Here is a 26,076-nt window from a genome sequence, read left to right on the forward strand (position 1 = left end):
CATGGACCCACCGTCATTATGGGTAGCAGAAGGTGGAAGGTCTGGCTTCTGTAATTGCTTCCCTGCTGAACATAGGTGTTGGCAAGTCGATCCATATTCCCAGCCTGCCTCTCTCTTTCTGTAGTGGGGCGGGGCTCTAGGTAGGTGGGGCTTAAGATTGGTGGGATCCTGTGCATCTGAAGCCTGGTGGCTGAAAAAGAAGTTAAGATATAAAGCTGAACAAATTGTTGACTAATCATGAACCTAACGCCTAGAATATTGTGGATAGAGATTTGGGGTCTCCATTTTGGAAAAAGCTAGTAGGTCTATTTTAGGTATATTCCAAGGGGCCCATGACAACTAGTTTTTGCCTGAGCCTGACATCTAATATGCAGGTGGACACAAATTTAAATATATTCATATAGTGACAGTATTGGTATGATATTTTCTATGAGAAATTTTATTTAATTTCTGGATTTCAAAACCATTTTATATAAGGTGACCATGAATATGTTGAAAGCCCTTTTGACATGTTTTTAGATGTCATGTATTTTTCAAAGAGCTTATTTTTAATTGAAGTACGACTGTATTATTTAAGTTTATGTGTACATAATTGAAAAAAATCAACATTTCATTTTGGTTTGGTAGCCACTTTGGTGACAGGGCAAAAAGTTAATTTTTTTTTTATTATCTTTTTTTTTTTAATTTTTATTTTATTTATTTTATTTATTCCCTTTTGTTGCCCTTGTTGTTTTTATTGTTGTAGCTATTATTGTTGTTGTTGTTGTTGGATAGGACAGAGAGAAATGGAGAGAGGAGGGGAAGACAGAGAGGGGGAGAGAAAGATAGACACCTGCAGACCTGCTTCACCGCCTGTGAAGCGACTCCCCTGCAGGTGGGGAGCCGGGGTTCGAACCGGGATCCTTATGCCGGTCCTTGTGCTTTGCGCCACCTGCGCTTAACCCGCTGCGCTACAGCCTGACTCCCCCGCAAAAAGTTAATTTTAAAAATCTTTTTATTTATTTATTATTGGATAGAGATAGAGAGAAATTGAGAGGGGAAGAGGAGGTAGAGAGGGAAAGAGACAGATACCTACCTGCAGCCCTGCTTCACCATTCATGAAGCCTTCAAGTGGGGACCAAGGGCTTGAACCTGGGTCCTTGTACACTGTAGTATGTGCACTTAACCAGGTGTGCCACCACCCCGCCCTAAAAGTTCATTTTTGTTTATGGAGTTCATGTATCTGTTTTCTTTTGACACCACATACTGCTAGAAAAGAAAAAAAGATGATTATATTTTTGTCTTAGAACAGATGCATTACTGCTGTTCCAGAATTCTAGTCACGTAGAGAACATTTTGAGTGATAGCGCCTCTTGGGTTACTGAGATTCATCAGGCCTTGCCTTCTGGGGTGGGGGGGAAGGAAGGCCCAACTGGCCCTCAAGTGTCCCTGTAGGCTGCTTTGTCCAGAGACACAGGGGACCAGCTGGGTGGCTGACACAAGTTCTTGCGATGACTTTTCTTTGGGGCGGGGTGGTGGTGGTGGACGATTTCTTAAATTGATGAGTATTTTCAGTAGCATGAAGGTCTCTAAATGTTCCAAGCATTTGGAGAAAGTTGCTGGTGGTGGTGGGAACCAATCGCCTTTTGCCAGGAGGACACTTGACTCCAGTAACTGGGCTGGTTCCCGGTATCTTGGGCGGGGGTGAGGGTGCTCCCCTTTTCCCCCTGTGTGGTTGGTGCAGCTGCAGCCAGGTGTGGGAGGGCGCTGCTGGCACCCTACGCCCCCGGCCGCTCCTCCCTGCGACCTTCCGCCCGCCCCGCCCCGCCTGTTCTCCGGATGCAGGCGCCGGGCCGCGCGGTGTCCGCACTGAGCTTGGGGCGGGCGGAGCCGGGGCAGCGCGCGTCTTCGCCGGGGCCCTGGGGGGCGCGCCCGGGACTCGGTCGCTGGTCGCCGTCCTGGGCGCCCGCTCTCGGGCCCTGAGATCCGTGGGCAGGTGAGGGGCCGTCGGGGTGGCACCGAGAGGACCCCACGTCTGGGGACAGCTCTTTCTGCTTCCTGGGAGTACTGGGGTGAGGCAGGTTGGGGATCCTGGGGTGTTGGTCGGCGGTCCCTGCAACTCCAAACTTTGACTAGAACTTGTGTGACTCTAAGGGAGAGAAGCCAGGGACTCCTCCCAGCAACCTGTCCCCCGGACGACGGCTTTCTTTTGCCCTCATGGCACCTAGCAACAATTTTCCTATCAGAAACTTTAACAATTTTATAAATTATTTCAAGAGCATATATATATATATATATATATATATGCTGGTAATGGGCCATAAGCCAAAAAAAAAATGGGTATTGTTTTTATTTTGGCAGTCCAAATATTTCCTTTTAAACAAGATATTTATTATTATTATCTTTTAATTTGATAGGACAGAAAAATTGAGAGAAGGGGGGAGAAAAAGAGACTCCTATCTGTAGCACTGCCGCACTGATTGTGACACTTCCACTGTGCTGGTAGAGAGAGGGGCTTGAAACCGGGTCCTTGTACATGTTAACATGTGCCCCCCGAGAGCCAAAGTCGACACCAGTCCAAAAGTCTCTGAAGCTCAGTTTGTATTTTATTTTATTTTATTTTATTTTATTTTATTTTATTTTATTTTATTTTATTTTATTGCCTCCAGGGTAATCCCCTGGGCTCGGTACCTGCACTATGAATCCACTGCTCCTGGTGGCCATTTTTTCCCCATTTTGTTGCCATTGTTATTGTTGCCATTGATGTTGTTGGATAGGACAGAGAGATGGAGAGAGGAGGGGAGACAGAGGGGGGAGAGAAAGACACCTACAGACCTGCTTCACCGCTTGTGAAGCGACACCCCTGTAGGTGGTGAGCCGGGGGCTCAAACCTGGATCTTTTTGCTGGTCCTTGAGCTTGGCGCCATGTGTGCTTAACCCGCTGCGCTACTAACCGACCCCCTTGTAGTGTACTTTCACAGATGCTTATTGTCACTCAGGCTTTTTTTTTTTTTTTTTTTTTTGCTGTGTATTGCAGGCCCTGAGCCACAGCTGAAGCTGGGACACTTTCTCTTGATGTCTGAGCATTACTATGCAGTATCATCAAGCTTTGCTGAAGGTAAGTGAGAAAGTGGACAAGTTTTCTGGATTTGCCAGGGTCTCCATGCCAAGTTTTGACAGATAAATGAGGGTGCCTGTTATTCATGCCATATTGATTTTCATTGCGTTATAAAAGATAATTGTTTTAAAATGGGAAAATGTAGAAATGTAGGAGCTTTCAGAGATAACTTGTTCATTATGAATAATATATTGATGTGGTGTCTAGCATGTGAAAAATGGCTCTCATTTGTCTTAGTCCTTTTTATTATTGTTGTCAGGAGCAAAAAAAGTATAAAGAGATTCAGTTTGGTGAACTTTAGTGCCAGCTTAGCTTTTTCTATTAGGAGAGATTCTGGAAGTTTCACACCAGGAGAATAGCATTATCTCCCCAATTCCTTCTACAACTATTATCTTTGCTGTTGAATTTTTATGCAAATGTTCTGTGAAGAATAACTTTCATCTGTCAAATTCAGAATATGTGAAGGTTCATTAGTTGCTGCAATTGTTTGATCAATAGTGTTTGAAAGTATAAAGATACCTTAGACTATATGAATGGGAGTTAGTATACAGAAACTGATGCCTAAGTATTGATGATTTTAACAATGGGTCTACTGTCAGTGCTCTAAACGATTTACTTCCAACTTGTTTTAAACAGAGTTTACTTATTTAGTTTTTCAACTAGCCCCCACCCCTGCAACCCCATGATAAGATCTTTTGAAAGATTGTAGTTAGTAAACTCCTTTCCCTTGGTAATTGGAAACAAACTCAGTTTTCCATGATAGAGTGACCAGATGTTTAGTAGACTCTCAGACTAATTCACAGCTGACCCTCCCTCACCACTCGGGAAACACAGGGAGAATTAGGAACTTCAAGATGGAGAGCATCTTCTCACCCATTTTGACTTGAATTCTCTCTTGAATTAATTAGCATAATGATTGTTTACTTGTATGATGACTATAAAAGCTCTCTCTCTATTATTGGATAGGACAGAGAGAAATTAAGAGAGGAGGGGAGAGGGAGGTAGAAAGGGAGAGAGAGGGAGTCAGGTGGTAGCTCAGCAGGTTAAGTGCACGTGGGGTGAAGCTCAAGGACTGGCTTAAGGATCCAGGTTAGGGATCTGGGTTTGAGCCCTGGCTCCCCACCTGCAGGGGAGTGCCTTCACAGGAGGTAAAGCAGGTCTGCAGGTGTCTATCTTTCTCTTCCCCTCTCTGTCTCCCCCTCCGCTCTCCATTTCTCTCTGTCCTACCCAACAGCGACAACAATAATAACTACAACAACAAAAAAACAACAAGGGCAACAAAAGGGAAAGAAATAATAAAAAAAGAAAAAAAAGAAAAGAAAGGGAGAGAGAAAGATAGACACCTGTAGACCTGCTTCTCCACTTGTGAAGCATCCCCCATGAAGGTGCAGAGCTGAGGTCCCGAACCGAGGCCCTTGTGCTTAGTACTATATGTGCTTAACCAGGTACACCACCTTACAGCTCCCCGAAAACTCTAGGATCCAGCTCTCTTTCTAGCCCTTCTTTGTTTAAAGTAGAGGTTGTAGTAATGCTTTTCTGTTGAGTATGAAATGCCGCAAGGGATGTGTATATATATATATATATATATATATATATATATATATATATATATATATATATATATATATATATTAGTTTTTTGTTTGTTTTTACCGGAGCACTTCTCAGCTATGATGACTTATGGTGGTGCAGGGGATTGAACCTGGGACTTCAGAGCCTCAGGCCTGAGAATTTCTTTGCATAACCATTATGCTATCTATCCCCCCCCCCCCCCCCCCCCCGCAAGGGATTTAAAACTACACACACGGGAGGCACCTGGTATTCTTGAGGTCAGAAAGGGTCAGATAGTCCAGGGTCCAGACCAGTGGATTTTTAAGGACTTTTTAGCAGAATAACAACGCTACCTATTAGTTTCTGTGCTGAGATCATCCTGGCTGCTTTGTGGGGAGGTTGCCCCCTAGAACTTTGTCACCATGACCCTGAACTTGGAATAAATGGCTCAGTCCCCATTTAGAATTTGAATGAATGCAGGAAGTTTACAAATGGAAGTGTTTTGGGTCTAGCTTTCCAAGTTTGGTCCTGAGGTGTGGGGGCAGCACAATGGTTATGCAAAAAGACTTTGGTGCTGGAGGCTCCAAAGTCCCAAGTTCAGTTTCCTGCACCACCATAAACTGGAGCTGAGCAGTGCTCTGGTAAAATTAAAAGAATTAAAAAACAATGGTGGCATAGGAACACAACTTTTCTTTTAAATCTACTAGTTTCTAGTTTTATTTGGTTTTCCATCCTTTCATATAGAGTCACAGACTCCAAGAACCTGTCAGCAAGTGAGGCAGCGGAGAAATAGCTCAGCTAGTTGAGCATCAGACTTGCTTTTGCCTGAGGTTGTCCATTCAACCCTCACCTCAGTGTCATATGTATCTGCATGCTGCTCTGATTTCTCTCTCTTTCTATACTGGGAAGTTCTCTTTTTTTTCTCATATGTAATAAGATTTCTAAAACCAGTGGACACACGATGCCATGCACAAGCACCCCGGGTTCAGGCCCTTGCTCTCCACCTGCTGGGGAGACACTTCACAAGTGGTGAAGTAGTGCTGCAGGTGTCTCTTTGTCTTTCTCTCTCTATCTCAACCTTCCTTTTTGATTTCTGTCTTAGTCCCATAATAAATAAACAAAGGAAACAACATGATGTATCTAAATGTAGAGTTCGGGGAGGACTTAGAGGACGGCTGTTCCACCACAGACCGGAATGTCTTAGCCTTATGTGATGTAATTGAAACAGCTTAGCAGAGGCTGGGTGGTGGGACACCTGGTTAAGCATATATATTGCCATGTGCAAGGACCCAGGTTCAAGCCCCACTCCCTCCCCACCTGCAGAGGGGAAACTTCAGGAACAGTGAAGTAGGTCTGCAGGTGTTTATCTTTCTCTCTCCCTTACTACTTCCCTTGCCCCTCTCAATTTCTCTCTTTCGTATTCAATAAAATAGAAAGAAAGAAAGAAAGAAAGAAAGAAAGAAAGAAAGAAAGAAAGAAAGAGAGAGAAAGGGAGGAAGGAAGAAAGAAAAAGAAAAAACTGGCGTGAGTGTGTCAAGGAAAGGATCCTTGTGTAATTTTCTATAGGAAATATGTGGTAAATATTTTCAAGAATGAGAGCCATAGTATTCAAATATTGTCTGATTCTGGGGAAAGGCCATCTGTGATTTTCTTCATGTATTCTAAGTATCACAGGCAAATTGCAGCTTCATTGAGAAATCCTGTCCTCTGCCAAGTACTGTGGAAAAGTTAACAATGAAACTTATTAACATTGGTGGGTATTAGAGAGGAACAATGAGCTCTTGTTCATTTATAGAACAATTACCCTTCAATTAGGCTTAAGCTTTTTTTTTTCTACTGATAAATTTGATCATTGTATCAAAAGTATTATGCAGTATTTGGAGAGAATTATTTTTTTGGGGGGGTAGAGTTAAATACTCTTCTTAGAGATTATTTGAGTCAAAAGTTAAATATTGGGAGTTATAATAAGAGGTTTCTCCATGAATGCCAACATTCTAAGAAAAAGAAATTTGAATTTTTCTATATGTTTTATTTCTTTGGTAATATTATTTCTAGGAAGATGCTTAATTTTGGCTTTTAGTTTATCGATAGAAAGTTATATATCCTTCTACAATATTCTTAATCTCTGATATAATCTCCTTAACGTTGATCTTGAGAATTTATTTATTCTCATGAGAAAGGTGAGAGAGAGAGAAAGAGCCAGATATCACTCTGGTACAAGTGCTGCCAGGGATTGAACTTGGGACCTCATGGTCGAGAATCCAGTGCTTTACCCACTGCGCCACCTCCTGGACTACTTTTTTAAAAAATATATATCCCAGATGCCTTTATTAATCTATTTTTGTCTTCGACTCTTGATGACTTAACTAATTGTGTTTTGGAGGTTTTTTAAAAATTATTTTCCCTTTTGTTGCCCTTTTTAAAAATTGTTGTAGTTATTATTATTGTTGTTATTGGTGTCGTCGTTGTTGGATAGGACAGAGAGAAATGGAGAAAGGAGGGGAAGACAGAGAAGGGGAGAGAAAGACAGACACCTGCAGACCTGCTTCACCGCCTGTGAAGCGACTCTCCTGCAAGTGGGGAGCCCGGGTCTTGAACCGGGATCTATACGCCAGTCCTTGCGCTTGCGCCACGTGCACTTAACCCTCTGTGCTAACGCCCGACTCGCGTGTTTTGGAGTTTTAACAGCCAGATATTTTGCCATGCATATTCAATTTCTTCTGTAGGTTTGGGAGGTTTTCCTCTACATTTACCTCTCAGTTCTCTTTCCACCATCTAGGATACATTTCTATTATTATTATTATTTATTGGATAGAGACAGCCGGAAATTGAGAGTGAGATGGGGGATTATAAAGAGGGAGAGAGACAGAGAGACATCTGCAGCACTGCTTCACCACTCGAAAAGCTTTCCCCAGCAGGTGGGGACTAGGGGGCTTGAACCAGGGTCCCTGAGCAATGTAACATGTGCGTTCAACCATTTTTCGCCGCAACCCGGCCCCTAAGATACATATTCTTATCTTGCTTTTCTGATGAACTCAGATAGTTTGTTCATGTTTCTTCATTTCTCCTTTTTTTCTTTCATTATTTATCTTTCCTTCCAACTGAAAAAAAAAATTAGATTACAATATTTGGCCTTACAGTTTCAGTCAAGACTCCATCTTGATTTTATTGAATTCTTCATATCCTGAATCTCTGTCAGTTTCTTATTAAAGCTTTAATTTTTTTGCTTCATTTTCAGTGCCGGGCAGGGTATCAGCATAGCCCTCATACGTACATAATATTGCTGAGTGGCCTCCTTAACCCAATCTGCTTTCCCACCTCCATTTCTTTTTCCTCTTTGCCCCTACTTCCTTTCTTTCATTATGTGACACTGAGGAATAATAACAGAGCCTCATGCATGAGTGACACCACTGAGTGGCCTCCTAGATCCAGTTTTTCATTTAGAGAGGGAAGAGGAGGTACAGGTCAAAGTCACCGAGAACGGAGAGAACCAGAGTTCTGTTTGTCCACCCATGGAGTTTCCTCAGGGAGTCATGTGCATGCTCTACTCCAAGTCCTGGTTCGTTATTTGTTAAGACAAAGAGGAGGGAGAAAAAGAAAGAGAAGAGAAATACCATAGCACCACCTCACCTTCCATAGACCTCCCTCACTGCTGCCCATGGCGTGCCCCTATGATGTCATGACTAGAACCAAGGGTCCAGCATGTAGGAAGGCATGCAGTCTACCAGATGAGCTATCTCCTGGCTCTTGAAGCTTTAATTTTCACCTTCTACTGGTTAACTTTGGTCTTGGCCTCAATGGTGTGCTTTTCTGCATTTTCTTGCATTTCATTTCAGTTTCTTCATGATAACTATTTTGAACCCTCTATTCACTGGGAAGTTTCATTTATTTATTCATTCCCTTTTGTTGCCCTTGTTGCTTTATTGTTGTAGTTATTACTGTTGTTGTTATTGATGTTGTCATTGTTGGATAGGACAAAGAGAAATGGAGAGAGGAGGCGAATACAGAGAGGGGGAGAGAAAGATAGACAACCTGCAGACCTGCTTTAGCGCCTGTCAAGCAACTCCCCTGCAGGTGGGGAGCCAGGGGCTCGAACTGGGATCCTTATGCTGGTCCTTGTGCTTTGTGCCAAGTGCGCTTAACCCACTGAGCTACCACCTGACTCCTGATAGCTTTCTCTATCTCCCCATCCCCTCTCATTTCTCTCTGTCCTATCCAATAAAATGGAAAAAATGGCCACCAGGAGCAGTGGATTCATAGTGCCAGCACCAAGCTCCAGTGATAACCCTGGAGGCAAAAATAAAAAAAGAATGTTGTTTATTGTGACTTCATTTTGTTCTCAAGGAATAGGTGGCTGTATAGTAGATAAGGTGTCGCTAGGTGTCAAAAGATTTGCTTTGATCCCAATTCTCAAATTTTCTTAATGTTTGCTTTTGTGAAAGCAATAGTAGGCTTAGTTTTGTCTCCCTGCTAGTTTTGTCTGTGTCTTATAAAACCAGCTAGGTGTATTCCGTTTCCTCAGTACAGGTGTTTTTCTCTTCCTCTGATGATTATTTGATAATGTTGTCTGATATAACAACATTCTGCTTTAAATACTTGTCTGAGAAACTTTTCCGGGGAAGATCATATTTTAGACCAAGTCTCTCACATGCTTTAGTTGCTCCAATATTGCTTGTTTTCTTTGTCATTTACTGGTGACTTCAAAATTGTTTTGGGGCCAGGCAGTGGTGCACCTGGCTGCATAGACTTGTCTCCATGCATAAGGATCCAGGTTCAAGCCCCCAGTCCCCACCTGCAGGGGAAAAGCTTTGCAAGTAGTGAAGCAGTGCTCTCTCTCTCTCTCTCTCTCTCGCTCGCTTTTTCTCTCCCTCTCCCTTTCTAACCCACTTCCCACTAAATTTCTCTCCGTCCTATCAAATTAAATAAATCAAGTTTTAAAGAATAGAAGTAATTCTTTCTTTACTTGGGTAGCTTCCTAGTGTCTTATGCATATTTCTGTTATCTATCAGTTTTCCTAATAAATTATAGTTATGTTTTTACCTCCCTATCAGCTACCTATCTTTGTTTTTTATTATTTAAAAAAATTTATTTATAAAAAGGAAACATTGACAAAACCATAGGATTAAGAGGGGTACAACTTCACACAATTCCCACCACCAGACCTCCATATCCTATCCCCTCCCCTGAGAGCTTTCCTATTCTTTAACCCCTGGGAGTATGGACCCAAAATCATTGTGGGATGCAGAAGGTGGAAGGTCTGGCTTCTGTCATTGCTTCCCCGCTGAACATGGGCATTGACAGGTCGATCCATACTCCCAACCTGTCTCTCTCTTTCCCTAGTGGGGAAGGGCTCTGGGGAAATGGAGCTCCAAGGCACATGGGTAGGGTTGGCTGTCCGGGGAAGTCTGGTTGCATCCTGCTAGCATCTGGAACCTGGTGGCTGAAAAGAGAGTTAACATACAAAGCCAAACAAATTGTTGAGTAATCATGGACCCAAAGGCTGGAATAGTGCAAATGAAGTGGTGGTGGTGGAGTCCTCCATTTTGCAGATAGCTAGTAGGCATATTTTAGTGATATTTCAAAGGGCCTGTAGCTATACTAGTGTTTTTTGTTTTGTTTTGTTTTGTTTTTTGAGCTACCTATCTTTGTATCCCTTCAGGCTCTAAAATTCTTCACAGGTTTGAAGGCTAACCACTTTAAATTGAGTTCTTATGCCTGTATATTTAAGGATCAATAGTTAATCCCTAATAGTCAACAGAGCAGACATTCAGATCATGTCTGATAATACTACTATTGAAATTCACTCTCCTGGATAAAAACTCCTACTTCAGGCATTTACCCTGATTTAATGAGGAGCTTTGGTCTAACTTTCTTGTGTACGTGGGGAACAGAAATGCTTCTTTCCTTGACTCAAGGAGATGGGTGTGAGGAGTACTTATCTTGTCACTGATTATGGGATCACTAAAGTGGGTGATTATTACTTGATTACCCCCTTTTTGTCCCCTTGCTTTTCAGAGTAGAGGCACAGATTCTGTAAAGATTAAATGTTCTAAGAACTATTCATAAGTGTGTTATTATGCAGTGGTATAATTTGTAGCTGACAGTCAAAGCCATTTGCTAAACGATGTGCCTGCCCTTAGAAGGGTTAATCAGAATATGAGCTTCATTTTGTTTAGACTTTCAGGTTCTCTTCAGCAATTCATCACCCTCATTTCTTTCCTACATTAAAAAATTACCTTAGGCTTTGCAGTACCATAGTGATTCTTTTTATATCATTTATCATCTTTATTTATTTGACAAGAGACAGCCAGAAGTTGAGAGTGAAGGGAGTGATAGAGAGAAAAGAGACAGAGAGACATCTGCAGCACTGATTCTCCACTTGCAGAGCTTTCCACCTGAAGGTGGGGACTGGGGGTTTGAACCCGGGTCCTTGGGCATTGTAACGTGTGCTTAGCCAGGTGTGCCACCATCTGCCCCTCCCATATTGATTCTTTACTCAATAGCTGCATTCTACTGTTCCACTGCTCCTGGAGGCCATTTTCTTATTTTTTTTATTGGATAGGACAGAGAAACTGAGAGAGGATGGAGAGATAGAGAAGGGAGAGAGATAGATAGACACTTGCAGACCTGCTTCACCACTTGTGAAGCGACTCCCCTGCAGGTGGGGAGTCGGGGGCTTAAACCGGGATCCTTGCATGGGTCCTTGTAGCTTGTACTTCATACTATGTGCGCTTAACCCGGTGTGCCATCACCCCCACTCCATAGATAGCTGCATTTTAAACATTTACTGTGAATCTCCCAAAGTGAGGTGTTGCTAGATTGAGATGTGAACCAGCTACACAAGAATGAGCAAGTAGACCAGCATTTGACAGTCTAGCCAGTACGTTCTGCTGCCTCCTACAATGCTCAGCATCTTTCTGGAAACTGCAGATAACAATTTTCAAGAGAACATTCCACACCCTTTTGTGGATTCTATTCTGTGGAGGAGTAATAGACGAAGGGGAGGTTACTTTTCTGAGGCTAGTCAGGAAAAACTTTACTAAGAAAGGGATTTTTAGTGACCGGAAGGTGGCACACCTGGTTAAGCGCACACATTACAGTGCTCAAGGACCCAGGTTCGAACTTCTGGTCCCTATCTGCAGGGGGAAAGCTTCATGAGTGGTGAAGCAGGGCTGCAGGTGTCTCTCTATCTCTTTCCCTCTCTATTCTCCCCCTTCTCAATTTCTCTCTGCCCCATCAAATAAAAATACATAGTTTTTAGAAAATTAGGGGAGTCAGGCGGTAGCGCAGCGGGTTAAGCGCACGTGGAGCAAAGCCAAGGACAGGGGAAGGATCCTGGTTCAAGGCCCCGGCTCCCCACCTGCAGGAGGGTCACTTCACAGGCAGTGAAGCAGGTCTGCAGGTGTCTTTCTTCCCCCCACCCAACTTCCCCTCCTCTTTCGATTTCTCTCTGTCTTATCCAACAACAACAATAATAATGACGATGATAACAAGGGCAACAAAGGGGAACAAATAGCCTCCAGGAGCAGTGGATTCGTAGTGCAGGTACCGAGTCCCACCAATAACCTTGGAGGCAAAAATATAAATTTAAAAAAAATGAAGAAACTCATAATAAATTTTAAAAAGTTAGGAAGTGAATGGACAGCGCATGTTGCCATGTGCAAGGACCGGCCTTCAAACCCGTCTCTGCTTCCGGGGTTGGGGTGAGGTTATGCTTCATGAGTGAAGGAGCAGTGTTTGCAGATGTCTCTCTTTCTCTCCCTCTCCCCTCTCCATTTCTTAATGTCAGAAAAAAGAAAAAAAAGAAAAGAAGGGGAGAGGAAGGCCACCTAGAGGTGGAATCATAATGCTATGCAGGTACCAAGTGCCAGTTACAATGCTGGTGGTAAAGCTAAACAAGCAAACACTGAGGAATCAGGCTAGTGGTGGGGATGAAGTGGCAAGGTGTGGGCCTACAAGTGGATGTCATGAGCAGTCATGGAGGGTTTTTGGGTTTTTTTTTTTTTTTTTGCCTCCAGGGTTATCACTGGGACACACTATGAATCCACTGCTCCTGGAGGCTATTTTTACCCTTTTATTGCCCTTATTGTTATTGCTGTTACTGTTGTTAGATAGGACAGAGAGAAATGGAGAGAGGAGGGGGAGACAGAGAGGGGGAGAGAAAGATAGACACCTGCAGACCTGCTTCACTGCTTGTGCAACGACCCCCCCCTGCAGGTGGGGAGCCCAAGGCTCGAACCGGGATCCTTACGCTGGTTGTTGTGCTTTGTGCCACATGCGCTTAACCCACTGTGCCTCAGCCTGCACGTCGGCGATGCTTGAACTGCCTCCCCCTCCCCAGCCATATTCTTACATATTAAGAGATACTTTTTTTTTTTTGCATGTGTGTGTACTCACAAGACAATTGCAGTCAGCTTTAAGAAAATCAGCCAGAGGCCTGGTAGTGACACACCTGGTTGAGTGCACATGATACAAAGCACAAGGACCCAGGTTCAAGCCCCTGCTTTCCTGCAGGGGGAACGTTTTGTGAGTGGTGAAGCAGGGCTGCAGGTGTCTCTCGTCTTTCTCCATATGGAATCTTACCTCAAATTATGCTCAAAATCTCCTTTGTAAAGTCACTTGACTTTGCTGACTCTATTCTGATTCTTTCAGCACAGAGAACTTTGTTGAGAGCTTGGTAAGAGTGGGTCCAGAGGACTGTAAAGGACGGGACGGGGCATGTCACACACATGGAGTGAAAAGTGGTTGCCTTTGAAGACATTGCCGTGGAAGCTAAGGTCTGAAAGGGAAGTTCCAGTGAGATTTGGCATAGAATCTCAAAGTGTGGAATTTGCTTTGATGAAGTTGAGTTGTATCATCTCTAAAGTTCATTCCCAAAGTACTGATTCATTATATTAACATAGGAGTATAAAATGACAAATTCAAATTACTTAAATATGCCCTTGTTTTTTAATCTGGAAAGAATTAGTAGCTGGCACAGGATGGTGGATCACCGGGGGTTAAGCGCACATAGTACAAAACACAGGGACCTGCTCAAGGATCCAGGTTTGAGCCCCCGGCTCCCCACCTGCAGGGGGGGGGGTCACTTCACCAGTGGTGAAGCAGGCCTGCAGGTGTCAAAAAAGAAAAGAATTAGTAGCAATTAATGTGGAGCTATATTAAAAGTGGAAATAAAGCCCAGCTTTGAAAGGGTTGCTAAACACATATTTGCTTTCAAAAAGAATAGAAATAAAAAAAAATTGATGGCTCTGAACAGACTTGGCTATTTATTTCCCATCTGTGAGTGAAAATATTAGGAGATTTCCCATGGGATATAAGATTGCCACATCAGATCGCCAGTCAGATGTAGATGAAACCCTGTACTTATTTCTTTCCAGTGATTTAAACTTTTGAGATGCTTCCATTAATTGGAAAGACAATCATCTTCGATCACTTTCCTGATCCTTCTGACACTTGGGAAATCACTGAGACGATTGGCAAAGGGACTTATGGCAAAGTTTTTAAAGTGTTAAATAAGAAAAATGGCCAAAAAGCAGCAGTCAAAATTCTGGATCCTATTCACGTAAGTCATATTGGTTTTTTTTTTTTCTTTGTCTATATAAAACAGTTAAAAAGCATCTTAATTCCACGTATTTGTCACAATATCAGCTATATTTTAATATATATATATGCTTATTAGATTTTTCTGAGTGATATGGTTAACATAAAAAATAGACCCTAATGTATACTTGGTATATGAGTAGATATATAGAAATAAGAATATAATATATAACTCTTAGCAGCCTGTAAGTTGATTTAATATTATTTCAGAATTCACAAAAAAAATTGTACGAATAGTGTCATAGTTCTGGAAGTCATCTAAAGTGCCAGGCTGGCCTAACCTACTTTTCTTCTTGTATTTATTTTAACATCAGGCAGAATTGCTCTTAAGCCAAAGCAGACATAGTTTTCAAAAATCAAAATTCTTTCTGAGAAAGTACACTCATATCCACGTATCTCTGGTGTATTGGATGCTGATGTCTGGGAATAAGAGCTGGTGTTTTTGGAGAATTTTTAACTCTCAGACAGTCTGAGTATGTAACCCCGTTAAGGCCTCTAAACTCCTTCTGAAAGCAAGCTGTCTGTTTCATTCCACTCTTGTGAGAGTGATGGCATCACGATGAAATGGGGGGAGTCTAGTCCTCTTCACAGCTCTTTCATTAACTAACTGAAGGACATTGGAAAAGGTCTCTGGGCCTCTATTCATTTTAGGGTTGCTTAAAATTTTTCTTAATACTATATTTTTTAAATTTTTTATTATCTTTATTCATTGGCTAGAGATAGCCAGATATCAAGAGGAAAGGGGGAGGTAGAAAGGGAGAGAGAGAGAGAGAGAGAGAGAGAGAGAGAGAGAGAAAGAGTGACATCTGCAGCCATGCTTCGCCGCTCACAAAGCTTTCTCCCTGCAGGTGAGGACCAGGGGTTTGAACCCAGGTCCTGCCTGTCTCTCTGAATGAAAAGTGGCCCAGGTATGGCAGAATTTTTCATGTGTTAGATCCCAGCCATACAGAAGAAAGAAAAAGGAAAAGGAGTAGATTAGGTGGCACTGGAGGGACAAGCAATGAGGAGTACTATTCCCACTTGTATCTTACGCTGAATTGCTTTCCGTTCCGGGGAATTTCTTGCCACTTTCCCTCAGGGAAGGGAGGCAAGTTGAGCTGTACTAACGTTATTGTACACACCTTACATCTCTCTCAGTTTTTTCCTTTTGGGTTTGTGGTGGCAACAGGAAAAGGGTTCCAGGCAGATGCCAGTCATCCATCCCCATAGTCAGTCTCCCTCCCCCCCCCTCTATCTCTTTCTCTCTCTCTCCCCCCTACTGCTTAATGAGAAGAACCAATGCTTCCAAATGCCTGTGGCCACCCTCCTTCTTTCATGACTTCCTCCTGTTCGGTATACTGGAGGCCCTGATAGCTCCCGCTTTGCACAATTACTTTAGTGAAGCAGGGATTATCTCGTCACTACTGTATGGAATTTGTTTCTGCGTTACTTTCTTCTCTCACAGTGCATGTATGTTTCCCTAAGAACTATTTGTTCTTCTTCATCCATCATGTCACGAGTTGAAAAAGGATCTATAACCATGAGATTAGAATCTCAATAAAATTAATTTCACTGCAGCCCAGCATGTGACGGAGTGGCTATTTTATTAGACGGGGTCTATCTCAGTGTTATAGATTTTTGAGCTAGTAATTTCCTCTCCCGAAAAGGGATGAAATGAATAGAATTGGAAGGTAATGTGTGATAGACTTAGAGTCTGGTCCTAGACTTAACACTTATCGATTAGTGCTTATTAATTTGACACTAACTAACTAGTTCTGTGTTTCTAATCGCTCCCAACTTGAGTTTCTTCCTCTCAAATTAGAATTTTAAAATTCTTGATGGCTCTGTCTTTCTTCATGATTCTGCCTCAAAACCAAAGTAGACATTGTCACTGTAAACACAATGTGAGAAGACTTTGTGTCATTTAGTGCCCCTCTAAGCTATTCTTCCTATGTGTAATTTTCGAAAGATATAACAAAGTTATCTTGCATTTAGTTATTTTTCTTTCCAGAATAGAAATCTATGGTACTTGTGGCAAATGGCCTGTAGTTAACTAAAGGCTACATGCCACCCATACATAATTTTTCTGTTTTATTTTGGGAATGGTAGAAATTTATTGCTTATATGACATTTCAATTATATTTTCTTATTTATTCATTTATTGAATAGAAACAAAAATTGAGAGGGGAGGGAGAGGGACTGGATGGTGGCAAACCTGGTTGAGTACACATGTTACAATGCACAAGGACCCATGTTCCAGCCCCCGGTCCCCACCTGTAGAGGGAAAGCTTTGTGAGTGGTGAAGCAGGGCTGCAGGTATCTCTTTCTCTCTCCCTTTCTTTCTTCCCCTTCCCTCTTGATTTCTGACAGTATATACAGTAAATAACAATAATTTTAAAAAATTTAAAAAGAGAGAGAAGGAAGGGAGAGGAAGTGTGTGTGGGAGAGAGAGAGATACCTACAGCATTGCTTCACTGCTTGTGAAACTTTCTCCATGTATATGGGGGCCTTGAACCCAAGTCCTTGCACATTGTAATATACCCTCAACTGGGCGCACCACTGCCTGGTCCCTGCTTACATGACATTTAAAAAATTATCTTTGTTTATTTATTAGATAGATAAAGCCATAAACTGAGAGGGAAAGGGGTGAGAGAGAGGGAGAGTGACAGAGAGACATCTGCAATACTGCTTCACCACTCACAAAGCTTTCTCCTTGAAAATGGGAACCAGGGGTTTGAACCTGCATCTTTGCACATTGTAACATGTGCACTCAGCCAAGTGCACCACCACCCGGCCCTTCTTACATGACTTTTTCAATTTTTTAATTGTTTATTTATCTATTACCTCAGGGTTATCACTGGAGCTCAGTGCCTGCACTACGAATCCACTGCTCCTGGTGGCCATCTTTTTTCCATTGTTGCTGATGTTGTTGTTATTGTTGTTGCTGCTGTTGTTGTTGGATAGGACAGAGAGAAACTGAGAAAGGACAGACAGAGAGGAAGAGAGAAAGATAGACACCTGCAGACCTGCTCCCTGCTTGAGAAGTGACCCCCTGCAGGTCTGGGGAGCTGGGTATTCTAACTGGGGTCTTAGAGCTGGTCCCTGTGCTTCTCACTATGTGAAGTTAACCTGGTATGCTATCACCTGGAGCCCCTTATATGACCTTTTAAAAACTCAGTGCTAGGGGCCAGGCAGTGGCATACTTGGTTAAGTGCATACATTACAATGCGTAACGACCCAGTTTCACACCCCTGGTCCCTACCTGCAGGGGGAAAGCTTCATGAGTGGTGAAGCAGGGCTGCAGGTGTCTCTCTGTCTCTCTCCCTCTCTATCTCACCTTTCCCTCCCTCTCAATTTCTCTCTGTCTCTAATAAAATAAAAAAATTTTTTTTAAATTTAAAAAAACTGAATGCTGTGTGAGTGAATGAACCTTGCCCATGCAGGACACCACTGGCTTGCCTTCCTGGCATAATTTCTGATCGCTTGTTGTTGAGATAGAGAGAGGAGAGTGGGAGAATGAGACAGAGAGAATGGAGAGACTCCACAGCACCATTCCACCAACCATGGAGCTGTCTCTGTGGTGTCCATGTGGTTTCTGAGCTCAATCCCAGGGCCTTACACATCACAAGGCTTTCTTATCTTCCTGTCTATCTGCTTTCCTATCTTCCTGTCCTGTGACTATTTTTTTTTAATTGCATAGAGACCAAGAGAAATTGAGAAGAAAATGGGAAGATAGAGAGGGAGCAACATAGAGGGACTCCTGCTTTACTGCTTATAAAGCTTTCCCTCTGAAGGTAGGAACCAGGGGCTTGAACCCACGTCCTAGCACATTGTAACATGAGCACTCAACCTGGTTCACCACTGCCTGCCCCCCCCATGATGTAATTCATTTCTTCTAAATAGCCCGTGTTTCAAAGAGACAAAATAAAGATTCTTTGTGTATACCTATGTTCATAGCAGCACCATTTGAAATAGCCAAAACCTGAGAGCAACCCAGATGTCCAACAACAGGTCAATGGCTTAGAAAGTTGTGGTCTATATACACAGTGGAATACTACTCAGCTATTAAAAATGGTGAATTCACCTTCTTCATCTCATCTTGGGTGGAGCTTGAAAGAATCACATGACATGAGATAAGTCAGAAAGAGAAGGATGAATATGGGATGATCTCACTCATAGACAAAAGTTGAAAAACAAGATCAGGAGGGAAAACACTAAGCAGGATTTGGACTGGAGTTGGTGTATTGCACCACAGTAAAAGAGTCTGGGGCTGGGGGGAGGGCTCAGGTCCTAGAACATGATGGCAGAGGAGGACCTAGTGGGTGTTGAATGGAGATGTGGAAAACTGAGAAATGTTACACATGTACAAATTATTGTATTTTACTGTTGACTGTAAACCATTAATTCCCCAATAAAGAAATTTTTAAAAAGTCCTACTGAGTAAAACTGCTGAGAGTTTTAATTTACTTTGAATGCCATCAACAGAAAGCTGGCATGGGGTCGGGTGGGGATGTACCTGGTTGAGTGCACATGTTACAGTGCCCAAGTACCCAAGTTCAAGCCCCCAGTTTCCACCTGTAGAGGGAAAGCTTTGTGAGTGGTGAAGCAGTGCTGCAGGTGTCTCTCTACCTCTTTCCTCTTGATTTCTGGCTGGATTTATCCAATAGATAAATAAAGATAAAACAAATTTAAACAAAAGAAAGCTGGTATAGAGAAAGAAAAATCACATGAGATAATTCTCCATGGACGTTTATTTCTCACTGCATACAAAAACAGGCTTTTTTTGATCCTGTTTTGATTTAATAAAACTAATATAAATGGGGACATCTTGTGTAGCAGAAAAGTAAGGCTTCTACCCCCTAACCAATGCAGTGAGAAATTTCAGTAACAGTACTAGGCAGAGTTCAATCTTGATAATCTAATTTTGACAAATTAACTTTTCTGTTTGGTAATCTGGAATGTTTCTGTGACATTATTTCTGTTTTTCTCACCATTTTTATTTCCCTTGTGCCTTTTTAAAACTAGGATATTGATGAAGAGATTGAAGCCGAGTATAACATCTTAAAAGCACTTTCTGACCATCCTAACGTGGTCAAGTTCTATGGGATGTACTTTAAGAAGGATAAGTTAAATGGAGATAAACTGTGGTTGGTTCTTGAGGTAAGTGTTTCGACTTTATTCCCTGGGTGAGCATATGTACAATGTGCGGTCTTAAAGTCACTGAATGTAACACTGAGACCAAAAGCAGTTGTTTTTCATTAACGAGAGATAGATATAGAGAGATAGAAATAGAGATGGCACATCCAGTTAAGCACAGGTAGTACTAAGCACAAGGGCCTGCACTAGAATCCGTGTTCAGACCCCAGCTCCCCACCAGCAGGGGGGGTTGTTTCACGATCAGTGAAGCAGATCTGCTGGTGTCTTTCTCTTCCCTTTTTTTCCTCACATTTAAAAAATATTTATTTATTTATTTCCTCTTTTTGCCCTTGTTTAGTGTTTTAGTAGTTATTGTTGTTATTGATGTCATTGTTGTTGGATAGGACAGAGAGAAATGGAGAGAGGAGGGGAAGACAGAGACTGGGAGAGAAAGATAGACACCTGCAGACCTGCTTCACCACTTGTGAAGTGACTCCCCTGCAGGTGGGGAGCCAGGGGCTGGAACCAGGATCCTCAGGCTGGTCCTTGTGCTTTGCACCATGTGCGCTTAACCAGCTGCTCTGCTGCCTGGGCCCCTCTCTTTCCCTCTTTCCCTTTCTGTCTCTTCCTCCTCTCTCAAATTTCTCTCTGTCCTATATAATAAAATGGGAAAAATGACCTCCAGGAGCAGTGGGTTCTCAGTGTAGGCACTGAACCCCAGTAATAACCCTAGAGGAAGAGAGAGAGAGAAAGAGAGAGAGAGAGAGAGAGAGAGAAATAGAAACAATAGTAGCATCAGACCCTCCCCTGGTACTGGGACTCAAACCCAGGCCCCATAATGCAATTCTTCTAGTGTGTTTCTGAATGTCATTCCTAATGGAATGTTGTCATTTGGAGACACGTTAAGGGGATGAAAATTAATTAAAGATTGAAAGGTAACACCTCGACAATAAATGACTGAGTGGACCAGGATTAATGTTTTTGTGGAAGAACGAGCTGAAAAGGGATTTGGGGATGGTATTTGTTTGCTCATCCTCATTCTGTCAGCTGACAGGGGACTTAAGTTGCTAGGACAGAAGAGAAGCTTAATAATATAAGTGAGGTTTCCGTGGACATTACTAGTGAGCTGTGACTTTCTTTTTCTGTCGTCATTGAATATTGGTGATTTAAACTACAGAATCCGATATTTATACTTTTGAGGAGGATTCACTAAGTTCCAATGTTCCATTGTTTCTAAAGGAAAGCTAAAAACTAGAGTCTCCTTTTTTTTTTTTTCTTTTGAGCAGTCTAAGACATTGTACACTCAACATTTCAACTATTTTTTTAGAAAATTATTTATTCCCTTTTGTTGCCCTTGTTGTTTTATTGTTGTTGTTGTTGTTGTTATTGATGTCATTGTTGTTGGATAGGACAGAGAGAAATGGAGAGAGGAGGGGAAGACAGAGAGGGCGAGAGAAAGATAGACACCTGCAGACCTTCCTCACCACTTGTGAAGTGACATCCCTGCAGTTGGGGAGCTGGGGGCTAGAACCAGGATCCTTACACTGGTCCTTGCGCTTAACATTTCAACTTTTAGAGCTGTTCCTTCATTCAGCTAGAGACAGAGAGATGGAGAGTAAGACAGAGAGAAAGACAGTATGGCACCTGAATGTCCTCCAGTCCCTGTGGTGTCAGGATTGAGACATGGCATTCTTCAATTCCCAAGAATAAGTCTAGACGATTCTTTCTAATGCAGAAGAAGTAGGAGAAGTCTCACTGATTCAACTTCCAATTCTAGAAGAATGTGCTTTTATTTTTTTCCTATTTCTTTTTTTCTTTTTTTTTTATTGTTGTAGTTATTATTGTTGTTGTCGTCGTTGTTGGATAGGACAGAGAGAAATGGAGAGAGGAGGGGAAGACAGAGAGGGGGAGAGAAAGACAGACACCTGCAGACCTGCTTCACCGCCTGTGAAGCGACTCCCCTGCAGGTGGGGAGCCGGGGTTCGAACCGGGATCTTTATGCCGGTCCTTGTGCTTTGTGCCACCTGCACTTAACCCGCTGCGCTACAGCCCGACTCCCTATTTTTTTCCTATTTCTTAATGAATATTCTTTTTCTTTTCTTTTGTTCTACTATTTCTTTTTAAATATACATTTTAAAATATTTATTTGGGATAGAGACAGGGAGAAATTGAAGAGAAAGGGGGAGCTAGAGAAAAACACACCTGCAGCACTGCTTCACTGCTTGTGAAGCTTTGTCCATGGTCAGGGGCTTGTACCTGAATCCTTGCACACGGTGACATGTGTGCTCTCCACTGGGTGTGTCACAACCCAGTTGTGTCACTTCATAGGCAGTGAAACAGGTCTGCAGGTGTCTGTCTTTCTCTCCCCCTCTCTGTCGCTCCATTTCTCTCTGTCCTATCCAACAATGACGACATCAACAACAATAATAACTACAACAATAAAAAAAAAAAACAAGGGCAACAAAAAGGGATAAATAAATATTTTTAAAATTTTTTTAAAAAATTGGTAAAGATAGTTTAGAGTTGCATTTATCAAACTCAGGACTGCTAAGAACTTTATTTGACCTCTATAACAGCATATAGTTATTATGCTCATCATTATTTTATGAGTATTTAAATGTCCTATTTCCTTATAGATTTATATATTGTCTTTCCTGGATAAGTTATTCACAAATTGTATTTCCCCATGCTTTGCATTATATTTTGCTTTTTTAAAACTTTTTTTATTATCTTTATTTATTTCAGATAATAAATGTCTTTATTTAGCTAAGAGATAGCCAGAAACTGAGAGAAAGGGGGAGAGAGAGGAAGAGAAACACCTGCAGATATGCTTCACCACTTATGAAGTTTTCCCCATGCAAGCGGGGACCAGGGGGCTTGAACCCGAGGTCTTGCACATTATAACATGTGCTGTCAACCAGGTGTGCCACCACAGGCCCCCTTTGCATTATATTTTAAATGACTCTACAAATAATGGATGATCATTTAAGGACTGTGTGAAACTATTAAGAAGATGCCCTCAATACTGAATGTATCTTTCATCTTTTGTGTTTTTAAAATGATACAGTATTACTTAGTGCAGACTAATATGGGGTTTTTGGTTTTTTTTGTCATATTTCTAGGTAGCTGATCCTTTTTATCTTTTTCAAAATAAATACATTCCCTTGGCTAATAAGAAACAAGTAGAAGGACCTGGAAGATAGCTCAGCCACTAGGGCACATGCCAACCTGGGTTCCAGCCCCTGGTACCACATGGTAGCACCATGCACAGGAGTGTGAGGGCAGTGCTGTGGTCTCTTTCCTCTCTGTCATGCTCTCTCCCCCTCTCCCTGAAATCTGAAATTCAGAGAAAAAATGAAGAGCAGGCTCAAAGCCGTGGTTGCAGAAATAAGACAAAGAAAGAAAGAAAGAAAGAAAGCAGAACCAAAGGGCTTGCAGTCAAGAGCAGGGAGACAATAAGTCTGATTTTTCTGAGTTTTTGCCATATGGCGGTATTGGAAAATCCCTAAATCTGGTAGGAGAAATAAAAGGATAAACTATACTTGATTAAACCAGCATTGCAGACATCTGATCTATCTGCCCTTGCAGAGTGGGGAGGAAGCAAGAAGTCCTCAGCACTGTAGCTAAGCTGGTTAATTTACATATGTAAATTAGACTAATTGCATCTGCACAGACGTGGAGAGAGGTGGACAATTACCTGATTTGTTATCATGAACAGTGCAGGTGCTGCTTTAGAGGCACGTTCAGAAGATCGGCTTGCGGCATCAGCCCTTTCTTCTACAAAATGACGGCTAATTAGAGCTCTTATTCTAATAAAGGCCAAATAAACGATTTTGCATGACGTTACCAAAAGCATGACCAAAAGAGAGGCTGTGTTGTTACCCAGAGAGAGGAGCTAGTCAGGGAGGGCCCTCAAATGGCAAGTGACAAAAGGGGGTGTGTTCTGGAGGGCTGAGAGGGCCAGTGACACCCACACCCATCCCTGTATCACTGGGCTCCTTGAGAAGCAAACGCAGCTTGGACAGAGCGCTGCCTGGTGACCTGTCACCCTGGAAAATCTTCTCATTTCAATTTCAGTTCAGAATCTAAATCCTAAGAAGAATAGGTTTATCTTGCTGGGCTGTTTTCTCTATTCCTTCCTTGTGACTTTTGAATTCTTTCTTTTATTTTGAGGCAGTTTTTTTTTTCCTCACGTGTTTTTTTTTTCCTTCGTTTTGCCTGTTTATTTTTTGAGTGTGAGTAATATTCAGGGCTCTGTTTAGGACTTGTTTCCTTCTAAATTTTCTATGTGTCCATTTTCAGATTCTAAATGTTGCCTGAATTTAGGAAAAGAGCAGTTGTTGCTAGGCCTCTGATTTTCCAGTTACTAGTAAGAGGGAAAGGGGATAGCATAATGGTTATACAAAAAGCTTTCATGCCAGAGACTCTGGAGTCCCAGGTTCAATTCCCCAAAATCACTATAAGCCAGGGAAGGAAGGAAGGAAGGAAGGAAGGAAGGAAGGAAGGAAGGAAGGAAGGGAGGGAGGGAGGGAGGGAGGAAGGAAGGAAAGAAAGAAAGAAAGAAAGAGAGAAAGAGAGAAAGAGAGAAAGGAGGGAGGGAGGAAGGGGAGGCAGAAAGGGAGAGAGAAAGTGGGAGAGGAGGGAGGGAGGGAGGGAGGGAGGGAGGGAGGGAGGGAGGGAGGGAGGGAAACTACTAAGAGAAGGAGTAGAAGCTTTTCTGGAATGGAAACTGGTTTGTTGTATAAGATGTGTATTTTTCTTTATCACTTAGTATTTTAATTTTCCTAATGATCTAGATAAAGAGAGAATTGCTGGGGCTAGGTTGTGACTTAACCTGGCTGAGTGAACATGTTACCATACCCAAGGGCTGGGATTCAAGCATACGGTCCCCACCTGCAGGGAAGAAGCTTCAGGAGTGCTGAAGCAGTGTTGCAGGTGTTTCTCTGTCTTTCTCCTTCTCTATCTTTCTCTTCTCTCTCAATTTCTGTCTCTATCAAAATCATTAAATTAAAAGAGAGAGGAAAACAACTACATTGTTCCTCATTTAGCACTCTGCAGGCATACCCAGGTGTCAGCAACTGTACTGTAAACCACTAAGCCCCCAATAAAATGACTTAAAAGAGAGAACTAATGTATTTGGACTTTTGCTTCATTTTGAAAAAATATATATAGGGCCCAGGCTGTGGTGCATCTGTTTAAGCAAACACATTACAGTGCACAAGGAAGCAGGCTTAAGCCCCTGGTCCTCACCTGCAGGGGGAAAGCTTCACAAGTGGTGAAGCAGGGCTAATAGGTGTCTCTCTGTCTTTCTTTCTATCCCCCTCTCCTCTCAATTTCTCCCTGTCTCTATGCAATAATAAATAAACATATTTAATAAAAAATAAATATTATACATGTATTTATGTTGTTTTTGCTGGAGCTTTATCACTACAATTAGCTTTTTAAGATAGAGAGAAATGGAGAGAGAGAGAGAGACCACAGTGCTGAAGTGTCATAGGACTCCCAGGTGACTCAACTCTGTTGTTTTAATCATGATAACGCACACTCCCCCCCCCATCAGCTGTCTCACTGACCCACTTTAACCTCTGCCTGTTGCCACCACATGTTCTGATGGAACTGTGGAGTAAAATGTGGCTTCTTTAAACTTCTGTGCTCTACTTGAGAGCAGTGAAGATTGAGGTGGGGACTGGCTGTGTCTCTGAATCTTCTCATCCCTGAAGCAGAAGACTGAAAAGGAGATGGAATTGAGTTAGTCTAAGCTGTGTGATAGAAGCTTTTGACTGCTGGTGATCACCAAGGGGGAAAGAGGCTTCACCGTAACTCTCCCCTCAGGGTTGGGTCATTAGTCACATCCTAGGCCCCTCTCTCTGGGGCTCTTTCTTGCTGTGCCTCCAGCTTTTATAGACGGAGCTGAAGCTCAGAGTTCGGACAGCCGGCAGTTTAAGACCCTATTGGCTCAACCTTTAGTGTCAGCTGGGATTGCTCCTTTCATGGTGCCGAAGCACCCTGCTGTCTGCTATTTATCTGAATTGGCTCTGATTTGTTTATTCTTAATAGTGAAATTGCTTCCCAATTGTAGAGGGGTTTTTTTTTTCCTTCATGAAATTATATCCTTTTCAAAAGCTCAAAGATGGGAAGTTATAGGCGGTCTGTGGAAACACCAAAATTCAGTAAATAGTCATAAAGCCTCTCTCACACACACATTCCAGGTAGTCAGGATGGTTTTTCTAGTCAGAAATACTGCTTTCATGGGTCATGTGCTGTTGGCTCGTGTGTCTACTAAGTCAGTCAAGGCCCATCACAAGGAAAAGACACAGGGTGAGAGAACAGGAGCGAGGATGAACGACGGCTTCTGTTGTTGGGCAGTTAACCATCTCATGTCACTGCCCTGCAGGACAGCACAGTGGTCCGTGGGCAGAGGGGGGCCTGAAACTGTTGCAGGCTTATCTATCTATGGGGGGCGGGCTCAGGGAAAGCAGGCAAGACTGGGTAACGGGGCTTCTGAGTTGCTCTAAGAGCAGCGTTGCCCTTCCTTTTGCTGTGACTGTTCTTCCTTCTGTGTACAATTGCAGTGAAGTAGCAGACTGGCAGGATGATTTCTTTCAAGTTCCTGGGATGGGAGCGACCATTCCCAGCTGTCCTAGCTTTCTATTATTTCTATATTTCTGTTATTTGGTGAACTTGTAATAAAACAGTTAGCCAACTACCTTGTC

At 42.4% G+C, this 26,076-nt stretch overlaps 1 protein-coding gene across 1 annotated transcript in view; it reads left to right on the forward strand.

The window, feature by feature from the left end:
• The first annotated feature begins 1,842 nt into the window (after positions 1-1,842).
• Positions 1,843-26,076, forward strand: part of MYO3A (myosin IIIA) — a 194,443-nt gene continuing 170,209 nt past the window's right edge. Inside the window, exons 1-4 of the mRNA XM_060192328.1 lie at positions 1,843-1,975; positions 3,017-3,097; positions 14,026-14,210; positions 19,253-19,387. Of these exons, the coding sequence (XP_060048311.1) occupies positions 14,043-14,210; positions 19,253-19,387 (303 nt within the window). The 5' untranslated portion in view covers positions 1,843-1,975; positions 3,017-3,097; positions 14,026-14,042. The remainder of the gene's footprint in view (positions 1,976-3,016; positions 3,098-14,025; positions 14,211-19,252; positions 19,388-26,076) is intronic.

This window comes from Erinaceus europaeus, chromosome 6, assembly GCF_950295315.1.
Source record: "Erinaceus europaeus chromosome 6, mEriEur2.1, whole genome shotgun sequence".
Lineage (NCBI taxonomy): Eukaryota > Metazoa > Chordata > Mammalia > Eulipotyphla > Erinaceidae > Erinaceus > Erinaceus europaeus.